The sequence below is a fragment of the Trachurus japonicus genome, chromosome 22 (genome assembly GCF_045865225.1).
Source record: "Trachurus japonicus isolate A0001 chromosome 22, Traja_1.0".
In the NCBI taxonomy this organism is placed as follows: Eukaryota; Metazoa; Chordata; class Actinopteri; order Carangiformes; family Carangidae; genus Trachurus; species Trachurus japonicus.
In genome coordinates this window covers 17,397,032-17,422,683 of record NC_140928.1, presented here as the reverse complement: position 1 = coordinate 17,422,683, position 25,652 = coordinate 17,397,032, and the positions used below count along the sequence as shown (strand labels likewise).

At 44.9% G+C, this 25,652-nt stretch overlaps 1 protein-coding gene across 1 annotated transcript; it reads right to left on the bottom strand.

Moving 5' to 3' along the window:
* Window positions 1-335: 335 nt before the first annotated feature.
* Window positions 336-25,218, bottom strand: tmem260 (transmembrane protein 260). The gene is made up of 16 exons (XM_085767154.1): window positions 24,630-25,218; window positions 21,327-21,358; window positions 19,535-19,686; window positions 11,047-11,224; window positions 10,826-10,939; window positions 10,250-10,429; window positions 10,112-10,152; window positions 8,482-8,568; window positions 7,255-7,363; window positions 6,809-6,981; window positions 5,502-5,673; window positions 4,634-4,773; window positions 3,833-4,009; window positions 2,625-2,678; window positions 2,264-2,348; window positions 336-2,087 (listed from the first exon to the last, which is right to left on the bottom strand). Exons 1-16 carry the CDS (start codon window positions 24,736-24,738, stop codon window positions 1,827-1,829), a joined length of 2,064 nt encoding a protein of 687 aa, XP_085623280.1. The 5' UTR covers window positions 24,739-25,218; the 3' UTR covers window positions 336-1,826.
* Between the last annotated feature and the right edge of the window lie 434 nt (window positions 25,219-25,652).

Sequence of the window (25,652 nt, the reverse complement as noted above, 5' to 3'; positions counted from 1 at the left end):
GCTTGCTGATTTAGGGTGGGCAACTGACTCTCAGAGACAGGGGAGAGGAGAGAAACAGAGGGGTTAGGGAGAGACAGGGTGAGAGGGGATGAGAGACTGAGAGGGCGGGAGACAAGACAGGGATGACAAAGGGGAGGACAGGAAGAAAGTAAAGTAAAAATAATACAGGGTATGAGACAAGAGGCAGCAAATGAGTGTGCATGTAAACATGCAACAGCACATGAGTATGTTAGTGAAGGGAAAACATCAATCCATTTGTTTGTCAAACAGCAAATTTGATCAATATTTGTTATCCAAAAACTAGTCTACGGTGTAAAAATGGGCCCGAAAATGTATTAAAATAAACAAAATCTTTATTGGAATATTTTAATCTGTTGAAAGCAGAATGACAGTTTTCCCTTTTTTTTTTTTTGAGAAACCAAACCATCTGTGCTACAGCAGGTTGAATCTCATCATCCAGCCAGCTGACAGCCGCTAACCAGGCCTGCAAACAGAGGGCAGATTACATTCTGAGAAAACTACACGTACACTTACTGTCCTTCGCTTTCTAGTGGTATCTCAAACAGCAGGCTCCTTCAGCAGTGTTTTATAAAGCTTATAGCAATACACTGGTCTGACCTCTGCTTGACAAATTTCCCGCCACGAGGCTTATTAACATCAGCACCAATATGCACAAAAACTGTGTACAAGCGAGATGTCCGATCCTGCGAACACGTCAAAGACAACAGATGCTGGTCTGTTTCTTGTGTGCCACACCGCCTCCTCACTAACCACAGCGCTGTAAGTCCATTTTCCTGGAAGCTGATAGACTTGTGTGTCTACATGCGTGTCTTGGAGTTTGCATGTGTTTGTGCTTCTATAATGATCAAAGTACTTTGCTTTTTCCGTGTGTCGATCTATTTATCGACTATGTTTTGTATGTGGTTCCAGCAAAGGAAAGAGCTTGGGTGGAGATTTAAGCATGTTCACACACACGCACACGTAGACAGGCAGACACAAATCAACACAAATGCAAGCGCACAAACGCACCTCTAAAAGGGTCCCTGGCATTGTGACATTTCACATTTCATTTAAATCCATGAGGGATTATAACCCACTGGTTAGGAAGGAATAGAGAGAAAAAAAACACTCATCCATTAGTTTTAAACATTTAAAGGACCATCTAAGATAGACTGAGTGATGGAGAGAGGGGTGGGTGGCTAGAGTTGGTGATGCGTAGTGTGGCACAGCACAAGTCTGTCCTAGATTAAACAGCTGCTCTAATCCCCCATTTCTGCCCCCAAATTGGGTTTCCCTCAATCTGGGCCTTGCCATCCTAATGTGAGAAAAAGAGAAGTGGAGCAGTGGCTGAGGCAAAATAATCAGCAGAGGAGAGGAAGAGAAAAAAAAAGAACGAGATGTAACGATAAGCAATTGAATGGTGCGTTTAGGGGGAACACGCACAGCTTGATTGGGGTCAGTCAAGGTTTCCTGAAGTCAAGCTCTGTCCCTGGTCCACTGTAAACATACAATGAATGAAGTGTGGCTCAGTCCGAGTTGTGCAGAGTTCTGAACAAAGAACTCTGCACAAACTAGATAACTAGATAACTGGACACCAGTGCTCCCACATCAGCACTCCCAAGTCCAAGTCCAAACCTGTCCAAGTCCAACTCGGCCAAGTCCATTAAGCTAAACGCCACTGCATCAGTCTGTGTCCTTCTGGAGCAACACTCTTGAACCATGACAAGAGGCACATTGGCTCGGACCTGGTCCCCATTGCCTCACACTCCGCCTGGGCTCGCAGCACACTCTGTGTGCCAGCTCCATGTAGGTCTCCCTGGATCTCTTCATGGGGTTTGCCTGCGGCTCTGGCGGAGCCTGTCTCTCTCTTTGAGCAGGTGAGTAATGGCCGAGCGTATGGCAGGAGCCTGGGGGTCTGTGGGGTCCTTCTCTAAGTAGAGACCGAAGTGCTGGGCGCTGCAGGTCAGCAGGCTGTCTGGACTGTAGCCCCGGTGACCTGAGCGGAGCAGCCTCTCGCAGGCGAGTGCCAAGTTCTTGTCCCAGTTTGGAGGGTAGTCTGAGTGGGCCTCCACAATCTCCTTATACAGCTGTCCAGAAAACAGACACGCGTATGCACAGAGAAAAACACATGAAAACAGATGTTACTGAAAATGTCAAAATGCAAAGCCTCTGAATATGTCATACTTTGCCTTGTCTGGCACTTAAATCTGCACCTTTATGGTAAATGACAGTGCTGTTGCATGTTAGTTGAGGTCAGACTCACAGTGTAAGACAGCTCAAAGAGGCGAGCTTTCCCCTCTCCCTGCATCCTTTCTGCCAGGTCAAACAGAAAGAAAGCCGTCTTCATCCTGAAACAAAGCACGCAGGCTCAGGGCTAAGTGCTGGATGGATGAGCCATGCAGATCCACACTCTCAGACGCACCACTCCAATGGAGTGATTTATGTAGATGCCACCACCAAATAGAATGTACATGTAGATGCTCTACCACACAAGACTGGTTTATGGAGATGTCCTAGTGGGCCCGTATGCACTGTGACGCAGCTTTTTATCTGCACACTAAAGGATACAACCGCTCTAAAGAAAAAAACCAATGCATCTTGGAAAAAAAAAAAGTTCACTGTACCTGGCTTGCCACATCTCCTCATTAGCAACACGCTCCCAGGACGCAGGATGGAAACTGTTCACACATGAAAAAAAAAAATTCTTTATCTAAACAGCTTCAGGCGTTCGCTAGTGCACAGTTCCACTAACTATAAATGATTATTTGCGTGAATATATTGTTCCACTCAACTGTGCAGGTTTTGATACACTAAACATCAATGTTTGCTGCATAAACATTAAATGACTGCGCAACAATACCAGCTACCACATTAGACATGGAGTAAAACCACATCTCCCTTTTTTCACTTTGTTGACTGTAAACACTTGACCTCTTCTTCAAAAGAATATTTTAGCAGGGTTCCCGAGCTAATATTTGGCTTGTGGGCATTGGCGGACACGCTTGTCGTGAGGGTGCGGGAAATAATGTCACAGTATTCAGCCGTGGATATCTGAGTGAATGAAGGGCTGCTGGCAACAGCAACAGAATATGGAGCTTTGACTAATTCCACTTTTGACACAGTTATTGACAAAACGCAATAAGAAACTCATTATTTTTCATCTTCAGTCTCATTTCAAATGGCTGAGGGCCTAATGTCTTGCTCTGGTTGAATTCCCAAAGAGCTGGATCACAGCACGGAGAACAGAGGACAACCTCACTGAGGGAAGCTTTGTGGAGTCTGTGGAAGGATAACTGAAGACCACAGAGAGACGAGAGATTCTGCTGGTGATAAAATTCATGCCGATGACTAATTTGATGGGAGTTTATCATGTATGATACATTGTATTCTCTAAAATGAACTGTTCTAGTTTGAGTTGATTAAAATGTGCCAAAGGATTTATTTATTTTCTTGGCTGACAGTAGGCCTGAGAAAAAAAAGACATCCTGCTAATCTAACCCCTTTAAACGTCACTAACTCACCAGTGGGACAAACTGTGGAGCCAAACATTGTTTAAACCGACAGAACTGTCGTTTAAATGTTATTGAAGTCTCCAAAAATATCAAATATGCCAGGCTGACCTTTGAAATGTGTACAAAATGATATCTGTAACACCGAGAAGTTTTTCACTTGATAGACAAACACTAACTTCAAAGAGGAGCTGCAACACACTGATACAGAACACATGTGATACTGTCAGACAGCGTGGAGCAAGATGACGGAGGAAAAAATCATTAGTGGGGTTAAAGACAACCCTGTTCAGAGGCATAATTGTTTTTATCTGTGTTCACACCTGTTGTGTGGCTCGCTCCAGTTGTAGATATTGCGAGTGCGGCGAGTCCATTCTTCAGGATGAAACTGCCTCTTAACCGGCACTAAGTAGTCACACACGCCCAGGGGCCAGCGAGAGAAGCTACGTTCCCAGCTCGGGTCTCCATCGGACAGCCCGATGCAGGTGACAACATCCCTCCTGCAGAGAAACAGATACAAACTATCAGATAGGGGGGTGGCTCACATCCTCACTTATTATCTCCATGGGGAGTGTTGATGATGAGACACATAGGAAGACCATGAAGACAAACATTTCCTCATATCATAACATCTCTTAGCTTCCCTACAGCCCAGTGCTGCTCACCAAAGGCTCGAGCCCTGAGGGTTAATCCCCACAGGTCAGTGTTGCCCCACAGAGAGACAGGCATGTTGGCCTGGCAAACACTGCCCCCTGGTGGCCTTGGTATTAACAGGTTTTTCTTGCCAGTGTCTGGGTCTCGGTTCCTCCTGGAGGAGTGAATGTGAGCAGGGAGCAGCTATAAGTCCATCAGAGACTGTTTAACCAAATCAAGTAGATTAGTCGACTTCTGTACTTCATCAAACTCCTTTTATGGCCTCAACAGTTCTATGAGCTTATCTATTCCCTGCACTCACCGCTGTGTCAACCATCCCACTGATCTCTGCCTCATTAGATCGCCCACTTGTTCATCTGGACCATTGTTGCCTTCCCATTTCACTCTCTGTCTCTCCATTAAACATCCTTCTATTTATCTGCTCAGACCATCCCTTTATTCTGCTCCTTCTCTGCTCTCCGGTGACTCACTGCGTGTTGTGGGACAGAAACTGCTCCAGACTGAAGGTGTCTTTCCCCTCCGGGTGCAGCGGATCCCACCAGCGGCCAGGGAAGTGGACCCCAGGGTGGTGCTGCGCGAGCTTGGCCACATACCAAGCATACGTCATCATCTAGGAAAAAAAGGAGAGGGTATCACCAACTCTGTTGAAGTCTTTGTATTCACTGTGATTAGCAGTTAGAGAATTACCACAGCGCGCAATTTACATAAAGAAAAGGATTTACTTGTTCCTGCCTAAAGAGTCTGAAGTTGGGGGCTGTTGTTTTTATCTTCTGTTTTTATTACATTGCAGACTTAAAGCCACTTATGATTGTGACGTTGATAAAGAGATATATTAATGTATGATCTACATAGTGAGTATGTATCCAAAGAAAAAAGCCTAGAAGAGACGTCTGGATGTCAGGCTGTAATTTATGCATTTTATATGAATTCCAGTCCATTATCACACACCAAAGGCATAGATATTGTTTGAAAGGCAATCTTCCTTTTCATCATAAATTCTGCCCTTTTGCTTTTTTATTTTTCAGAATTAAGAAACCTCCTTTTTTAATGCACCATATATACAAATTCTAAGCATATAATACTATGACAAAGAATGTAAAATTTCAGTACAATACACACAAAACAGTGTCAGTTTAAATCTGTGTTCCTCTGGTGGCCACTTAGTATTTCTTTTGTTATCTATATTTATAATACTCCAACATGTTTTTCAAAGGGAACTTTACTTTGACCTCTGAAATTCAGGTGTTCCTAATGAGACTACATTCTTACATACAAAAACTTCAATGGGAAGTGTTTGACTGAACCAAGACAAGACAGTGGAGAAATCAAAGCTCTGACCTCCTGGTCTACAAGGCGTACATCAGGCCGCACACCCTCGCAGTAGTATAAGTAGCGCAGGGAGTTTCCAGGCAGATCTCCTCTGGTCAGGATGATGGAGTCTGTTGGGACGGAGGCCAGAAGCTCCCTGCCGAACCGCTCCACCACTCTGTTACTGCTCTGATCACACTCCCTACAATCATGAGTACATTTGCAGTCATACAGTGTATAACATCATCAAAACACAAGTTGTGTTTGGTTGCATTTAAAACGAGGTTGAGTGCATCCTTACCCCTGCTTAGAAATGTGTGTGATGATGTGTAGAACTCTGTGTGTGCGCGCGCGGGTGTTTGTAGGTACGCTTTCAAGGTGCTCTGAGGGTAAGTTGTCAGTGCCCCCGCCCCATCCCCTCTGCAGAGCGCTCTGGCTGCCTATCTAATCATGGGGAGACAGGTGTGATGGCTCTGACAGCACAGGCCATGCTCTCCCCTTGATCAAAGCCGCTCAGTGATGGCTGTCTGGCACTCCCCAGCACTACGCTGGTGTAATCTGCCTTCTCGGACAGCTAACATCTCAGACTGAGCTCTGCGAGTGGAATCTATGTGCTAACCGTGCCTCTCTTTAGCCCCAACCATGGGGTGAGCAGAGAAAAACCTGACATGCGGAGTTCAGACCTTCGGTATGAAGCACAGAGGAGAAACAAATCGGGTTGACTCAGGGAAAACTTATGCAGGGGGATTTTAGAAGAAACTAGAATGAAAGGGGAGTTTTTATTTGACTTTAACTTTACTATACTGAAGTACTTAGAAGTCACTTTGGACATATTTGGCTCCAGTGTAGCTATGGCAACAGCAAAAATTTCAAAATAAGACTGATTCGACAGATAAATGTACACAGGACTGGACAGATCACATGAGCAGCCTGACACAAAAAACTATTGAAGCTCACTGAATCACTGTGGAAGTGCAACACAACTAAAATTAGATAAGGAAAGTGTCATTGAAGGTATGAGGTGTTGAATGTGCACTAAACTTGCAAATGGCAATAGAAGACAACACTGAAGATCCATCTTGACAGTGCGACCATTTTTGAAAGGTTTCTGTGTGTGTTTTTGGTCAAGTTCATTGATCTAGTAACTATAATTATTTATGTAAAATGAGATTTTATATAATGTATTGTCTGCAATTTTACCTGATAATGATGCATTGAAACTCTGTGTTGTTAAGCTAAACAATATAAAATATACCTCAAATATGTATGGACAGCATCTTAAGTTTCCAATCACATCTGACTGTAACTTTGTCACTGTAACTGACTGCAGTGCTCACCTGTGATTGGTGTGCACCATATGTGCCAGCAGAGCCGTAGTGAGGACCCAGCCTGCGGTCTTCCACACCCCCCCACGGCCCAGCCTCCTCTCCAGCTCGGTGTGAGTCTGGCTCAAGCCGAGGCCTGCCAGCACACACACTGCAGCATCACTCTGGAGCCAGAAACGCTCAACCTGCAGGAAGTGGCAAACACACACAAACAAACACACACACCAGTGTTTCCTATGTGTTTCACTCACGCACCTGTTCCAGTATCAGCTTGGGTGCTACTGTTCAAGTGCTCTTGTCCCAGGATATATACCCTCCCTTTTAACACAGTGTCACACATAGAAATCTGTGCTGTAATGTTAAGTACAACTCAGTCTTCAAGCAGACTTTGTGACCACTGCAGTGCAGATAAATTATATTAACAGCAGCTTTAAGAGACAGCATGACTGATAACTCACCACTCCAAGCAGTAGGGGTCTGCTGATGTCCAGGTTGGCTCTCCAAGCAAAAAACATTGAGTAGACCACCAGCATCGCAGCTAACAGCCAGGACACTGGGCGACATGTCCTAGGACAGGAAAGGCCATGAGACCACTAATTATTTATGTGTAAATATTGTTCTCATTTTCATGATCAGTTCATGAATATTGTTGGATAAACTCTAGATATATTTCCCTACTGTATATGTAGTCTAAAGTATTATTTTCTGTGTTTACTCTGTAAAAAATATACTTGTTGTGAATAAGTCCATGAAAATATTAATGCAGGGTTGAAAAGCCCTAGAGCAAATGTATATGCCAGCCAGCTAAGAGGTGCATGATTGATTTTCTAATGCAGACTGAGTCATAATGAGCTGGTGCCAACTGCTGAATCACAAACTCATTACAGTACAGCTGTAAAATGTACTTATACACTAAAAAGAAAACACGTTACCCTTATGGCAAAAACAAGTCATCATCTGAACCTGAGGAACTCTTTCAAGCAAGAGAGAAATCCATCTGGTTTTCCTGCCAAAAGACTGATTTGATAGTTTTAACTGGCCGGTCACTGTCACACACTACTGATCCTCCAGTTTTGTCACATTATGAACAATAGTTGAAAAGATTAATCCAGATTTCTGAGTAAAATATGTCCGTATAGTTTTTACCTACAAGCGTTTTTTGTATGTTTCTTTTAGCATCCTTTAAAATGACCTTGCTCTTTTTCATCCCTGTGTGTATGTAGCCAAAATTATCAAAGTTCACCCCAGCAGAGGGGGAAACAAGGGGGGGGTGGTTGGCCGATGCCCTACAGAGCCCCAGGGCTTCACTAGGCTTTATCAGCTCCACCCAACAGACCCCAGCAAAGGCACCACTGTAATAAATTACTGGATCACACTGCCACTCTGCCACATACAGATACATGCGAGCAGAGATTTACTTGTACACACACCAACATGTTTTTGAAAATCCCAAATACGCATCAACCCCCACTTGATTTGAATGTGGAGCGTCACGACAGCTTGACAGTTAGGTGCCTCTGTGGTTTTTTGTATTCTTTTTTCCTAAGATCAGCATTTTGTCAGTGGTTTTGTTCCCTTCTTTTACTCCGGGGGATTAGATATTTGGGTGAAGTGGCTGGCGAGATGTGATTTTGTGTGTGTGTGTGTCACAGAGTGTGGTGTTTTGTATGCTGGCGTCTTCCTACCTGTCCAATGAGGAGAGCAGCAGACCTACTCCTGCCAGCACCAAAACAGGAAGGGAAAGGTCTGCAAGGCAGTGGTCCATCTGAGCTCTGCACGCACACACACACACACACACACACACACACACACACACACACACACACACACACATAAACATATATGATGGACACCAAAGGCAGGCTGAATTATCCACCCTGCTACTGAAGTCAAGGACACCAATTATTAAATGCCCTCCATCCCCTATCAAAACAAACTCCTTGGACTGTGCGTTCCTCCTTTCAATCGGATTGACAGATACGAATGACTGTGTCATCCACCCCCCCGCTGCCCCATCCTCTCCTCACAGCGCCTGTCAGTCACAGAGCGCTTGCTCAGAGCAGAGAGATAGTTTCCTGCCTCTTCCTTAATACCCATCTCTATTTGACAGCTTATTGAGTCTCTATATCTCCCAATGTACACTATGTGTGAATGTGCTCGCGAGTGAGTGTTTGTGAGTGTGTGTGTCAGCTTCTCCAGTGGGTTTACGTCTCCAGTGCGATATGCCTGTCATGTTCGCCTCTCTTCCCCATCTTGAAGGTGTGCTTGTCCATCAAGCAGCAGGGGTGATGGGAAGGGGTGGGTGCCTGGCAGAGGGGGGGCCAGTAGTGGGGGGTCTTAAGACGCACATACACCCCCATCCCGTCAGCTGGAGAAAGATACCGGGAGTGGGATGACTGCGGTGGCGGTGGTGGTGGTGGTAGTGGCGGTGGTGGAAGTGGGGAGCAGGGGAGGGGGGGAATCGGGTGGAGGAGGTGGGGGGGGGGGTGCTGGAGTGGAAAAATACAATTTCTCCAGCTCTGTTGCAGTGTCTGTCATCACAGCTTGTCACGCTTAAACACCAGAGCTGAGTGATCATTTCAAACTGCTGGAGAAACAGAACACAGCGATTTGGCCCTCTAAGCAGGTTCAGTTCTGCTTTGATGGGAGAGAGAGAGTGGAATGGGAAGAACAAAAGCTGCTGGGGAGAGGAGAGAGGGAGAAAACGAGAACGGCTGCAGAAATGACTCTGGGCTCTCAAAAGAGACTGATGTGTCTGTGGTTAAACCTGTGTTAAACACCGGAACCGGCACAGAGTGCGTTTGGGTCCTCCGTCTCTAGAACCATGTGTGCCCTCTATGTGCTTCACATCAACTCAGTACAGTTACATCTATTGTTTCTGCCCAACTCTAATATCTTACGATCTACTTTCTAAGTTAAGGCAAGACACCAAAAACAGACAGACAGACAGCCGAATGGACTTGTTTAGATGGAGCTGGCAATTTTATGACTTTACTTATTATCAGTTATCAGTTTTGGAAGATTTTATAGACTGAACAATTAATCAGTTATTTGATTAAACACAGTGGTAAATAAATTCATTAATAATAAAAATTAAATATTAGTTCCACTGCACGCAATATTGTACATGTAAAGTTGCATACTGCAGACAAAGATGCGTGGAAATATTGAATAACGGTGACTTATCAATATGCACAGTGCAGGTACAGTATGGACCTATGTAGCAAATGCATACAGCCAGTTGTTCTTATGTTTCAAATGTTTAAACAACTTATTGTAAAGGACAAGTTTCAAAAATCTGCCGCAGAAACTTACTGTAGCATCGTGGTCAAGTTCACGAGGTTCTCTGTCTTTGCCTGGAAACACAAAAAAAGGGAACGAGCTAAAAACAGATGGATGGAAGATTAAAAAAAGCAGTTTTACTCTAAAAATAGAAGGGTGAGCAACACGCACCAGACTGAAGGTGCCATATTCAGCCCTGAGCAGGTGGGTCAGCAGTCCTGACAGAGTGGTCTGATCCCCCCAGCTCCAGCGGGCGGTGTTCAGGTAGGAGGAGACAGGCAGGTAAACGTACGGCAGGAAGCCAGCGAGGAAACAAACTCCCAGAGACACGAGGCCCCAAAAAGAGAGTTCCTGTTGAATGTCACATGGGTCATACACTTTCAAACTAATGTCTTTATGTTGCCAAAACTGTATGTCAAACATTGTGAATTACTGCTCTTACATAAAGTATCTGGCAATTCACTATAATAATGGCAATAACGATACTAACGATACTACTACTACTACTATTACCAATAATAATATTATTATTCTTATTAATATAATAGTAATGAGGACTTTGGAGATTTAAAAAAAAGGTTTTTCAGAAAAATCTATCTATACATCTGCCAGAAAAATCGCTCTAAGGCCTGTTGATAAACTCTTACGATCTATAAATTAGACAATGGAGAAACTGGTTTTCTTGTCTGTCTTGAGATTTAAATAACATTGTATGTGAGCTTTGATACACGAGGCCCAACGGCCTACCTGATGGGAGTACAATCGGTGAAGAACCCAGGGAATGATGACGGCTACATAGAGCACCAGGGTGTGTTGGTTGCAGAGCCCCAGGCCACAACACAGTGCTCCCCAATGAGCAATCTGACAAGGGCAAGAAGTTCAGAGCAGCACAGTTCAGAGCTCAGTGTGAAATTATTTTGATCATGACATGTGACATCAGAGAAAATGAACATGTTGCGCTGGGTTACCTTCCTCCTTTGATCTGCCTTTTCAGCACAGTGAAAACTGACAATCAGGAAGAAGAGCAGCCCGACAAAAAGGTTGTTGAGGGTGAAGACCTCTGCCACCATGGACCACTGCCAGCCGAGCCTGGACACAGCAAACAGCCCTCCAGCCAGGACTGCTCCCGGGCCCGGACCCGTCAACCTGAGGGGAGGGAGAAGAGACCAACACTCAACTTTAATTTGATCTAAAAAAAAAAAAAAGAAAGAATTATCTAAAAATATACAGATTTACCAATTCTGGCCAAACTGTGAATCAGTTTGAAAGGCTACTGAGGTCTGAGTGGTTTTTTTTTTAAATATTTTATTTGGCGAAACTTAAACTGCACTGACACAAAAAAGGCAAAACAACAGAGTCAGCAGCTTCACGCACAATTAAAATTCTGCAGTCAAAAAAAAGGCACCGCTTTCCCTCAGACTAATTTGGGGACCCATTATAATCTCTCTACGACCCAAGTTTGCTTCTCGGACAAGACCTTGAAAAACACTCTTAGTGAATTGGGGCAATTCACATATCATGAGAAGTCCCTCCCCAGCAGCCGGTTGATCTCGAGCAGACTGGCACAGAAACCACCGTGGTAGAGATAGCACTTTATCCTCAGCTTCTTAAATATAATGTGTGCACAAAAGTTTTCCCCTTCCTCCTCTCCTGTACTGTCTCCATCTCCTTTGCGGTAATTGAAGCAAACTTGGGATAATCTGTCATACGCTAAGACCCACCACTTACTAAAATGAGAGACAGAGGGGGAGAGAGAGAGAGAGAGGCGACAAATGATAGCGAGAAGGGAAAGAAAAGGAAAATAGTGCAGAGAAGTATGCGTTAAAGGGGTGAGACAGTGTGCGGGATGAAGGATGAAATATAGAAAAGGGAAGAAAAAAGTTCAAGAAGAGAGAGGGGGGAAAAAAGAGAAAAGAAAAAAAAAAGCAGCCCAGTCCCCGGCATGCTGGCTCTGAAATATGAGCGGGCTCGACAATTAGGGAAGTCAGGCAGTATGGCCCTTTCCGCCATTGTGTGGAGTGGCTTAGAGTCCTCATCAGCCTATCAGCTAACTGACAGGCAGAGAGCTGCTCTATTCAGCACCGCAGATACAAGCTGCAGGCCAAACGGCTGCCAGGTCCCTTATGACCCCACAATCCCTTGCCGGTGACAGCTTCAAGCTCCATAGCAAATTAGGCGCTCTCACATTACAATCGCAGAAGACAGATTCCATTAACGGTATCTGAAATTGAGTAGAGAGCAGGCCCGTTATCAGACCTGACTCATAAGCACCGCCATTAATCACAAGGCATGATACCATTTATACATTTCCAGCTCTCTGCCTGCCGCTGTGATAGTCAGCCACAAAAGGCCTGATGAGACTTAGGCTAGGGGAACAATGGAGCTTTCTGAGGAAAGCGCGGTAAATCAGGAAAAAAAGGAGAGGGAGAGCAAGAGAAGGGTAGAAAAAAAAAACTCTTGCTTGCTGACTACTTCCCCCTTTTTTTCTTGGGTTTTCTCTCTCCTACTCTCCACTATTTTTCCTCTGTGCTCAGTGTAAGGCGAGCTTGGTGGATGAGTATGTATATGTGTGTGCACTTAAAGGGGGTGGGGGGTGGGGGGGTGAACTGTGTTGATGGGGTGTCTAGGAGTGGGTCTTAATAAGAGATAGCAGAGCCTTTCTCACTGCACCGCTCCAGGAATTAGTTGTAACTTGAAGGAAGGATGAAGAAGGGTGCAGAGTGGGGGTGGAGGGGGTGGGTGGGAGGGGGGCAGATTGGGGACTTTTGTTGAGGTGCAGAGACCCTCCGCACCCATAATTTTACCTCCCTGCATGACAATTAACCCATGGCTCATACACCTAGCAGGGGGGCTGGTTTTGGGGGTAGCAAAGGGTTAGGAACAGTCGTGGGGGTCCACATTCGTGTTATTACACCAAGTCTGTTCCTGCCTCTGAAAGCCCCCCGTCTGATAGCCAGGCAGCACTCACACTCACATATTCAGACACACACACTTACATGCACACACACACACACACATTTCTGTTCTTCGACTTCTTTATTCTCCCTGAGTGCCTGACAAATCTCTCTGTTAGAGCTTGTCAGTCCGTAAGAGCCCAGTGATGTGTGTACAGTGCGGGCTGTAAATGACCTGTCTGTCTGCGTGGGACCACCTGGGTCCCAGTCAGCCTCTCAGCCGCTCCGCAGCTCATTCTCCAGGCTGGCTGCTCCCAGGGCGCGCAGATAAAAGCAGGACACATTCTGACACCAGTGTGGCCATGTTCCCTGTTATCACAACTCAATGCGGTGCAGGATGCTGCTGTGATGAAATGTTGTGGCTCAATGACAATGGCCTGGTTGAGACATGGCAGGAGAATAATACAGCTGACAACGAGACTATTCTACCCCTGAACTGATCCGCCCCTGCCAAACACATGTACGTCATCACTTGGGTAATTAACTGAATGATGAATATTAGCATTTAGTCTTGAATAGGCACACATTTGGAAGTCATGTAAGCAGTTGAGAAGGAAATTACAATATTGATACATACAGAAGTAAAATTTATAAAATCTCATCGCAAAAATGAGAAGGGGAAGATCAAAGGTAATGAATAAAAAACCAACATATGACAAAGATACAACAGGCTGTGGTGCGCAATGTCCCCTTCAAGGACACAACAAAAGCTGTGTATAATCACTTTGAAGTGTCAAAATGGGACCTGCCTCATTTACCCCCTCAGTTCTAGTGTATGGGCCGGAGACGACGCCAGCACCAGTCGTCTGTGCTAAATAACAGCACACAAAAAGCCTACACCAGCACTCTGCGCTGAATGAGGCTTCACAATGGAGCTGGCCAAGGGAGCCACTGTCACACACCACCCCGGGGAACAGACAATACCACAGCTGTGCCATCGCGGATCAGCGCTGCTCTGTTCTCTAACCGAGTGGTGGTTTGGGGAGGCAGCGCTGGAAAAGAATCACACATTCCTGAAGAGGGTAGAGAGCCCGAGAGAGGAGGTGGCCTGCTCGGGCTGAGGCTTTAGGTTTCCAGCTGGCCCTCACTGGCACCCCAGGGCTCTCCTCTGGCCAGGACACCAGGCAGGGTACTTAGTAGCTATTATATGACAGTGGTAAGTGTCATTGGTTTGAAATTTCAAAGCCAAGTGGAAACCGATATACAAACATACATGCATTTAAATGATACGATTGGTCAAGAAAATCAAAACATCCTACTAAATTTAAAGTTTGAAAACACATTAGTGTACATCTGAGGGTTGAGCAACATTATTCAGTCATCGGCATTATAATGTATCATCTTTGTTTACCGTGACAAGATGATATCATTTTATAAAAATCTGCCCTTCACACCACCAGTTTTACACGTCATGCTCAGTGTATCTGTGACACTATTCAGTCTTTATGAACTAAAAGCCATCCAAAGTTTCAAGGACTGACCCTGATGACATCATTATCTCTGGCTTTGTTTTTCGGAGACTAGTTTCTTTAAGCAGGAGGCCTATGCAACAAACTGAGGGCACAGGGTTGGAAAGACAAGGACATTAATCAGGCAGAAGGTGCTGTATTATGTATTGTAATATGGAAAACGTAGGACCCAATGTTTTGAGGGCTCGTCTTTTACCTCGGACATAAAGTCAAGATATCTTGGTTTCTACTGCTTCGTTTTGTCAATTCTAAATTTAACACTTAAATTTGGGAAATGAAATATCAAATTCCTTGAGTGGCTCTTTAAATTGATCATGTATAACAAATTAAAGACCAACGAAATGAAGATTTAATTTGATACATGTGTGGACCATAACAGTGGAACACATATTTTTGCATTGGTTAGTGTATATGTAATTTAGCCGAACTTTGCCATATTGTCACAACTAATAATTTTATGGATATATCATTGATATCATTTCGTCATATTACAAATACTAATGCAGTTGCACTAAATGACTATAATACTCAAAGTCTACTTGTTCGGGCATTTATAAATTATTTGTTGTGAAACTACCCTCCAAAGGAACAAATAACCATCACCAGATCATCGTCATATTTTTGATACTATGAGTGAAAAAAATATTTAAACATTTTTGCCTTATTGCCCAGACCTAATCCCCTTTTCTATGTGATTATAAAAAACAGTATATTTGAATATTGGTTGTCACAGCCTAATTTTCAGCCAATCACCAAACCAGGCACTTCTCTCTCTTTCTTGCCTCATCCGGTGTGTGTAGAGGAGGCTGACTGCTTGCACAGAGGGTAAATAAGGGACCCGGCTCTGCCGCTTAGACACCCCTCCTCCAGGAGAGCGCTCCAGTGCTCCAAGTGCGTGTAAAATTAATCACCACAATTCTGCTCAAACAATGCAGCCACTGACATGACAATTTCTCCCAGAATGCCATCTTAATCTCCACCCAACACACAAAAATTACAGGAAGAGGGAAAAAAAAAACAATTTAGAAAAATCCTGTGTTTATGCAATTCACTGAATGCCATTTTTATTGCTCCTTTTTCCAACAAAGTCATTAGGCACACACCACTGATATATAAATGTTGCTGTATAGATTCCATTAACTAATTCTGGGTGAATTGTAATTGCCGAGTCTGATCCGTCTCCGTGCCTGGTGCCTTATTAAGACTGCCTGTGGTGGGTGAGGAATGTAATATTGACGTCCGAGGCAGACACAATCTCGGGCCCACGGGCGAAAGGAATATTAAACTGGTACTGTATTCTGCTGTCTATCTAGCCCTCCTCCCTCCTCCTCTCTATCCCTATCCCGTAGCCAGTAATGAGGAAATAACATCTTCATTAGACATCTGTTTAACTGTATTAGAGGATGAGTCCTGAGGGAACCATTGGTCATGCTGAGGATGGGGGGAGTAAAGGAGGTCTGTTGGACTACAATATGAAGGATGAGATACTGCAAAACTGGAACAAAAGGTCCAGAGATTGGGGCCTTTTTAAACAGGCAAACCTAAAATTGTCCCTGTATTTTCAGAAAAAAAAACAGGGTTGGTTGTATTCTGCACTGCCACTTGGGATGAAGATTTTATCCGACCATAGCAGATGTGAGAGGGAGGGGCAGGCTTGCCACCTACAGGGAGAGGTGAGAACATTATCCAACGAACAACTCCATTCAGCTGTTTTCAAGATATCACAACTTTCACTCAAGATGTCCAGAAAACCAAACAAAACCACACAAATGGTTAACAAATAATAATAAATGAATAAAACACAGGCTCCCTACACATTGCACCTGACATGACCCCGACATGACACACACAACTCCACCCCTGTGGAAAAAACAACCCACCTGAGCAAGGAGGGAAAGTGCCATCAGGACCATATGGTAAAGGTCCTTATAAGGAGATGGGGACGCAGCACAAGGCAGGAGATGGCACCACGCCCACCCTCCGGTCCACTGAGGTATCAGCTGTGCTACACGGGCCAGCTCTTGGTGGAGGAGCCTCTCGCAGGTGTGCAATTTCTTTTCGAGGGGCCGCCAGGGAAGGGAGAGGCCAGACATGTTTGGTCTGATTCAACGGTGCTGTTATGTAATCATGTGATCAAACAAAAAGTGCTGATGACTGAGTGTTGCGAGGTTGTTTTTTTCCTGCTCTGATGGCTGTCAGCGCACTAACGTGTCTGCTCCTGGTTTCTCAGGATAAGCCCGGGAATGGAGAGAGATTCCTCTCAGGTAGCAGAGATTCAGAGCAGCTTTAGCAGATAAACTGTGAAACGAGAGAGCGCAGAATACCAAGCTGTCTGGATTATCCCGCTATGAAGGGTGCATTCCTCCAGAGACTCGTGGCTGAGGCCTTTAGCATTCCACGGGCCAAATGTGTCTTTCTGTGAACCTCCCAGTGCAATCGATTGTAATTATCATTATGTCCACCATCCTCAAAGGCTTGTCAGGCCATGGTGTGAAAACATAACAAGACATGCAATTTGGCCATCAAACCATATGATCAAGCCAAGAGAACTGTAATTGACAAATCAAAGGGAGGCTAAGTGCTACATTTTAACTTACGCAAGAGAGAGAAGTGGCTTCCAAGCCTATCAACTTACATTCCCCCACATTAAACACGGCAATCTGGCCGACTAATTTAAATTGATACATCAAAGGCTTGCCATGTTGGGTATATTCCAGATGAATTTCAAGGTCTACAATTTACAATTCGAGAGAAACTGCCTTCAAGTACCCGTATTAACTTCACTACATTTTGCCATCTGAAAATAATCACACAAAGCGATGATTTGTTTGGGGGGAAAAAGTCTACTTTTCAGCTGTTGCAAACCCAAAAATAAGAAGTAGTGAAAAAGTTTATGAGGGCCTCGAAGAGACAAAAACAACAAAAGACATCTCAGAACTTAATTTTGTTTTAGAGGAAACTGGTGTCGCTGCAGGTATGAACGGGTGTCAACGGGTCAGTTTTGGCATTTCATCTGAGGGAGAGGCCCGGCCAGAGAGTCCCCGCAGGGCTGTGGCCTGACACCTACTGTATGCCAGTCTTCCCAGTATGGCCGAAGCACCCACTGCCCTCGGTGCCAGCAGCAGGAGGGAGGTCTTGACCATCCGGAACCCCCATCCCCCTTCCCCCACCTCCCGAACCCCCTCATATACTGCCCTCTTCAGCAACCTCTCACAAGGCAGTCTGCCAGCTGAGCCACAGCCCACAAGCTCATCCCAAACTAGGCCCTGAACAGATAACAACTAAAACCTTTTATGCTTATTTTTCAAATTGAAAGCGTAGATTATATGTTCATACTTAAGAGCTTATATGGTGTGACTGTGGTCTGGCTGAAGTCCTCACTACCCATCAGCCCCTTGTTGGGGGATGGGTGGGGTTGTAGGTCATCATAATGACTTTTTACTTGAACATAATCCAAAATTGGATCTAAATCCCCAGAGATTACAAAAAGGGCTACAGTTAACATGCACACCGGGAGCCAAATATCACCCAGACTGCATGGATATTTTTTGGCCTCAAAATAACGGCCTGCAAATGTCTGGCCAAGAGCTGAGTCCAATCCCCCAATTCACTGGTAACTCATCAAATGCATTAAGACTAGGGGGGGGGGGCTGTCCTGGGTGGAGTGGTCAAAGCTGGAAGATTTGGATTCACCTTTTAAGAAAAGAAAGGAAGGACTTGGTCTAAGACTGATGCAGTCTGGGCTTTAGGCCAGTCCCCTGGGGTGCATTTCCTTCCCAGCTCCTGCCCTACTCCAGCAGGGCTGACCCTGTACCCTGACCTGCCACAGACCACCTGCCACCGAGCACACATTGGCCAGGCACACAGGAAGTAGGCCCAGTACTGATCGTCACCTGGGAACACGCACAACTTCATTTTCACCTGCTTTCGCCCCCCAACTGTCGCTGGGTCCTCGCAGCCTGCCACAGTGTAGAGCAGGTAGAAATTACATCATATTCAACAATTCCTATTCTGGAAGAGTAAATCAGAAGCATATGACATGCCTGGAAATGCCCCAGTATGCATAAACATTGACAAAAAGGAAAAATGTTGACACTAAGCTGCCATCAACAATGCAATGTGGAAAATCACTAAGATCAGCAAAAGGGTGATGTAAGGTAGTCCAGCCAACCATGCGAGATAAACACACATACAAAGAGGGAAAGGGTAAAATACTCCTTACATGATGGGGTCAGCAGCAGGCGAAACTGCAGGGTGGTGGATGGCAATGCAGAGTGTAAACTGTGCTCATGACTGAGTGAGGAGAGAGGTGGTAAAAGAGAGGGGAGAGGAGGAGGAGCAGAGTTAGTGATCCTGTTCCTCTAAGACCCAGGAGGCAAGAAGGGGGAGATTAGAAATCGTGCCATGTCAGGATTGGGAGCATGCTGGGCAGTGGGGGAGCAGGAGAACAGGGACGTCGGGATGGGTGCTGGAGGGTACGATAATTGTGATATACATACACACACACGCACGCTCACAACGGGTGGCTGATGGGTAAACAGGCAGGGCAGGGTGGTGGGAGAGAGGAGGGCGGCTGGGCCCTGCTCCTGAATACTGAACAGAGGATCAGGGACGCCACTCCCGGTCCATCAGGACCCAAAAATACCACTCTCTGTTCCAGACAGCATCAAGACACAAAAAGTCACTAGGGAAACGTTTGAAAGCCCCCTCCTCTCAAAAATCCCTATTGTTACATTCCTTGGATATCTGACTTTTACTCTACAGACTGATGTGTGTGTTAGTCACTAGAAGGCTCCTCTGCTGACGGGGGAAGGCTTCTTTGTACTTCCCTGAAATCTGAGTTTGAGACATGCAAATACAAGCGTGACTTTGTGACATAAATCTGTGGAAGACAATCATGAAATGACTAATCCACAGAACGCTCTCTCTTTAGGGATTAGTTTTACTCCTCATACTTCACTAAAATCACAGCGATGGCAGGACATCAATATTTTGTGGGAAACGACAGGAATCTTATGATTTTATGCGCCTACCTGCAGACAGTTATGCAGAGGGCACCACAAGCTGCAGCCCCCAACAGGCTACTCATCAGGTTGACGCTGTGGGCCGCAGAGAGCGATGGTATGAGACACATAGCCAGGCGAGCTAGTAGGGTGAAGACAGGATATCCTGGAGGATGAGCCACCTAAAAACACACAATAACAAAGTCAGTGACCCAAATCCAGACACACAATGACAAAAAAAATCTAAGCTTTTAAAAACACATAAAGCAGGTAATGTTTGATTGAAGATGAGCTTGAGTAAGCAGCAGCAGTCTGAGATGTGGTGGCACTTAGAACTACTTTGTTTAGCACAGACATTGGAGAAATTAAAAGAGAGAGAGATGATACAATGCTAGGAAAATAATACTGGAGGTGAGCACTGAGCAAGACTGAAGCAAATGGTGATACAGAGCAATAAAAAATGTGTTTATCATCAGCGCTTTGTGATTAAGTTGTAGATCTAGTTGCCCTTCTGCCTCCTGTAGATGCCAGTAGAGCCACAGTAACAGAGAAGAGTGAAGCACATCCCACCCTGTCTGACCGCAAACTGACTCTGCCATAATACCAGAGCCCTCCTCTCCCTCTCTTCCTCCCTCTTCTCACTTCTTTTCCTCTGGCCTCTTCCCAAGGACAGTGCAGCTCCCCAGAGCCTGTGATAGAGCACGTGGTACTCACCACCCCCAGCCCCCAAACCACCTCCAAGCCGCAGTCATTCTCGCCTGGGGGATCTCGGCAATCACAGCAATTAGCCGCTAAGTCTCCTCCACCCAGATAAGGGCTCAGTCATTAAACACAGACTCATTCCCTGGCACTGATAACACGAGCCATGCGGGCCGGGAGAAGGGGCAGCGCTTCAAATGAACACAGAGCTGAAAGGTGAGAGTGTGACTACCTCACCGGTCACCTCAAACACAGCAAAAGCTCTTTGGTTACAGTAGAAATAACTTTGTCCAAATCAGGGAGAGAGGGGTTTAGGAGGACGGATCGTGTAGGTCAGGAGAAGTCAAGAGGCAAGACAGAAAAAGTGAAGCAGAGAACAGGAGAAAGACAAAAAGGATACCAACTCTGCAGTTGGTGACAGTTTGGTGATTAACCCTAACCCCAACCCTATCAGACAGGTGGGTAACTGCTATATAGGAAACATCGGCATGTTGAGCGAGTGCTGTGTGGCCAACAGGAGTGGACAGATATGCAGTTACAGGACAGCTGAGGGACAAAGGCCACAGGGAGCAAGGGGAAGCAGAACTCCAGAGCTCTGGGGATCAGACGAGGGGGGGGCAGCAGCCTGGGGCCCAGGGACGGCCTGCGAGGCCCTGGGGAGGCCTGAAAGGCAGACAGGCAGGCCACACGGACTGCAGCACTAACAGCAGGATTACTGGCATAGTGACACCGACACAGCCTCCCTAAAAGGATCACAGCGGCGTAATAAACTTTATTAAATAATAAAACTTATTATAACTGTTAACCCGATTTAGTTCATTCTTCGCGGCTTACACACACACACAAAAAAGAGGGGTGGATATAATAAGCCTTATACCGTACATAAGGCAAAGCCTACAAAAGCCATCGCCTTACCATTGACTTTAATTGGATTTGAAAAACGGGTTGCAAATTATAGCATTCTCTATTTGCAACTTAGTAAAATAAGTGTATAGAAAAGAAGGGGGGGAAACCTGTGGACTGAAAGTAAATTAATCTGCTTTCTGCCCATGCTTAATTAAACTTCCTTAATGCTTATAAAAGTTAATGAGTGAATTGATTAAACAATACAGCTAATACTTACCCCCAGCTCACAAGCAGTGGTGATCAGCTCTCCTGTGGAAGAGAATAGGGGAGGAAATTAATGTAAACCCAATAATTATTATTAAGAGACAAGTCTGCTCCCAAAGTTTTCCCAAATCAAATACTTGCACTGGGGTTTTGCATTAATTTGCCAGGATCAAAACCTGCAAATCTTCCCAGTGTGACATTTCCTAAGCGGCACGCTCATTCTCTTCATCTCTCGCTTCTCCCCTGATGCCTCCCTCCCCTTCTCCGGCACATACACACAGATATAAACACACACACACAAACCATTAGACTCCCTCTCCAATGCTCTGTCACACAAAGACACACATATGCTGATCTGAGAATAATGCTTCCAGTCCCATCCTCCCCATGCATCAGGGTCCTTTCCCTTTCCTTTTTCTTCTGCTGTTCTACGTGCCTCTCTCCTGCTCCCACACTCCCAGTGTCTCAATGTCTCGTTTAGTCCGTTGGGCACAAACAGAAAGGCAACGTTGGTGACAGTCACAGAATGAGGTAAGCTGTAAAAATAAGAGCCGGTTGCACAATTTTTTGACAAGCTCTGTGTGAGGCACGGCTCAAAGTGAAAAGAAAACCCCTAAAAGCTGTTTCAGGAAGCTTTAATGTATCTGGGCACAAACCCATTTGTGCCAGAATATACCCAGAGCGTTTCAAATTACACTGATTTCTCACCCAATGTTTGCATCTCCCACTCATGAAAATTGAAATTTGGTTCAGATTAAATGACATTGATAAATGTTTGGGTTCAAGACAGCTCCCTCTACTGGTACTAGGTGAGTAGGCTTCTCCCATCCAGTACAGCCAGTGACACTGTGGCCTAGTCCTGCATCACCATTGACAGGATAATCCGTCTATTACTTCACCTACACCCAAGATATGTAGAACACCTAATAGATGATGCATTGCAAATAGTATAGAAAATAAATTACACTAGAGAGGTCGAAGTTATGTTTTCTCAAATAATAAAAGAATAGATCAAAATGAATGTGTCATATTACACATCACACTGGTTCAGTGCAAATCAAGCAACATGAGAAACAGCAACAGGATGGAGCAGTTTATTTTAAACCCAAGAAACTCTAAGTGTGCTCCATATTAAAAATAAACAAATAAAAACTTATATTGGAGGAGCAAGAATATGAGCCACGGTGCCGTATAGAACACAGCGGCTGAATTTCAGGTGGCATTGGCTGCTTCGTGTGTTTTGCAACCTTGCCGATACAGTGAATTATGATGCCTAAATTTCTGCCACATGAGGAGCCCTAACTCTTATCAGCCTAATGGACCATGAAGTCAGAACTCCTCCACCTGCACAGCTTAAATGTTTTCACAGCTCCATTTCACCTGGCATGAGCCGCCAGCTACCTGCCATCATTTTTACATCACACTTTCCCATCCTTCATCGGTTTCTCAATTTCACTCATTTTCCCTCAGTAGTGGCACACTTTTTACACCATTCAACACGGAAACTCAAACTAATACTGAGCCAAAACATCCATCTCAGTGCCACAGAGATGGAGTTCTGCAGCCCCAATACTAAAAATGGAAAATATTGACTCAACGGGGTAGCAAGCACGGGTGCCAAGAGTCTTTGTGATAGTGGAGCATGGGCACCCACACCAGTCTTCCCATAATCCCCATCATTTCCACACTCCACATTCCTAGACAACAGCGTACCCGCGGGGCTGCGCTCATGCCTCTCCAGGGCACATCACACCTAAAGAGATTAGGACACAGAGACGGAGACCTGGAGAATTCAGAAGGGTGTTCAGCTGGCACTATCAGAGCGGGCATCCTGCACCGTCCCTAAACACTGTGGAGAAGGGGCTGGCCATTTTTTCAAAGGCCCCCGTTCGCTAGACAGCAGCACAACCAGCAGGGCTACTCAGCGCTCCAATTGCCTGCTCTCTCCTCGTCTCTGCTCGGCCCATATCTGGCCGAGCTTTTCGCATGCTTTCATTCTGCAAAATGTGCATTCCTCTCGCCGCAGCAGCTTGTATGCCACAGCGGTGCAAACCTAACAAGCAGAGCCTTCATGCCCTCAAGTCCACATTTACAAGTTTGTAACCTTGCTATCACTTCTAAACACTGTTTGTAATTGTGCAGGGCATTCCTTCAATAAACTGCATTACAAGAATGTTGGATTGGCCTACACCACACAGGAAGGTGCTGAGTGAAACACATCTGGGCCCACTCTTAAGCCTCGTTACAGAGGAGTGTGGATTAAATTTATGCACACACATACATCATTTTGAATTTGAACAAACAAGCTGAATTATTTTGTGAGTCAAGGGCTGTCAACAATGCTTTGTCATTACAAATGGCATCTATATTACCCAGCATAGCAGTTAAATCGGTAAAAGAAACAATGCTCTATCTTTCTCTTTGGGACTTGGATGGAGCATCTAGCAAATGTGTAAGGTTAAAATATCTACAAGGTAAACTTTCTGATTATTTTATGAGTGACAAAAGTTTTGTGATAATTATCATGGGCATAATCTCTATGTTAATATATCCAATAAGTATTTTAAATTATGTAAAATTTATGTTAATCCAGTAGGTAAAATCTTTGTTTTTTGATTATTAAAACCCCTCTCGCATACTTTCAAATGCCATGAGGAATTTGGTGACGGAAATGAAATCTCCAACTTACAGCCAACAGCAAAAGACAATTTGATGACAGTCACACAAGGATGATAAACGTGGAGAGAGAGCAAAAGACATGATACTATAAAAAAAAACAACCAGAACATGCTTCACAAATCATGACCAATTCAACTTCAACAGAGAACTGGCCACCGTTTCATATCTATTTTATTTCCAAAGTAGTGTCTGAAATGTATTTACTCTAAGGTCAAATACTGAGTCAATTACATTACATTATATATTCTGCCGACTACAATCAGTGCTGGCGTGTCACTTAATGACAGTGTTGTAATCCAACTCTGTGGTGGTTACTTAGTTAAATCAAAAATCATACATTTGAAGCTCACCAAGCGAGGCTGTCTTTCAATACTGTAGCAATCCAGAATCTATATGTACGTGTATTTCGGTATGTTGTACTTCAGAGGTCACCTCGCATGGATAGATCCATGTCACCTCGTGTGTCATGTTAGCAGAAGTTTGTGTTTGTTTGTCTTCCATCTGATGCACCTGCAGCACCACGGACAGCACCATGAAGCCGCAGCAGCTCCGAGGCGCCATACCATTGGCTGCTCGGCTACACAACAAAGCCACATGACCAGAGCAGCGTTCAGCTAGCGGGGCTAGCAGCACCAACCTGAGTCTCCCCCGGGGACAGCCCTCTGGACACAGGGCACGTACAAAGCGGTGACACAAGCGACGGTAGCACCAGTCAGCATCCAGCTTGTCCTTTTCTCCGCGGACATTTTTCAAAATCCGGATAAACACGGGCCGTTTTCAAACAACTGTTAGCTAATGTCGACTAACTAGCAAGCTAACGTGACTAGCGTCCGTGCATTTCGGGCTGTAGAGCTCCAGCAGGACTCGGTAGCGGTCGGTTACCTGAAAGCCGATGTCGGACTACAGCTAAAACGAAGTAAATGTAACACAGAGTAAAGTCTTGAGTCAGCGGCTTTGTGTTTGCTGGCTCGAGAGTTAGCTAATTTGACATGTTTCTCTTCCCGGGTAAAGTAGCAACATCGGATTCTACCCTGACGTGCAAATCTCGCGATACTACCAGACGCGCCATTCTTAAATGCTAGACTGAAGTGGTTGTGATTTATTTACTTAAAACTGTTATAAATTACTGAAAACTATAACCATTTACGCGGGTTGCGGAGCTGGGAGACGGTTACTTTTTTATTCCTTGGACGTGTTTCCTGTGGAAACTAAGTCACTTCCTTGTTCAGTGTCTCAGGAATGAAGGGTTGAGATTTCTCTGTTCACATGACAGACTGGAGGGAGGATCTATAACTATTGTCTGCTGTTCAAGCAAGACGGCTGCTGCCTCTGTGTAAAGTCATCTGATAATAAAGATACAAACCTGTTCATTTGTTCCATGGTTGTGCTTTTTTTTTGTCTTCACTTTCATACACCAACACTAGACTGTAAAAAACACTACATGCATCTTGTGGGTTGTTTTTAAGCACAAGATAGAGCTTAAAATATCTAGACTGTAGATTAGTGTTATAGCTACTAATACAGGTCCTATTTGCAAAGTCAAATGAACTTTAAAACTTAGGAGGAATTGTGATATGAATTCTCAGTTTCCTGCTGAGAAAGAGCATGACATGATCAAAAGCTCCAGAATAACAACTCAATACACTTAGAAATTTGGTAT

What these genes read in the sequence shown, in the direction of transcription:
- tmem260 (XM_085767154.1), bottom strand. Translation starts at nt 24,738, where the DNA reads ATGTCCGCGGAGAAAAGGACAAGCTGGATGCTGACTGGTGCTACCGTC. An exon ending in CTCTGCATAACTGTCTGCAG is followed by an intron (nt 11,225 to 19,534) that starts GTAGGCGCATAA and finishes CCCTCCCCTCAG; the next exon opens with GTTGACGGGTCCGGGCCCGG. An exon ending in TTTCTGTCCCACAACACGCA is followed by an intron (nt 4,010 to 4,633) that starts GTGAGTCACCGG and finishes GTTTCTCTGCAG; the next exon opens with GAGGGATGTTGTCACCTGCA.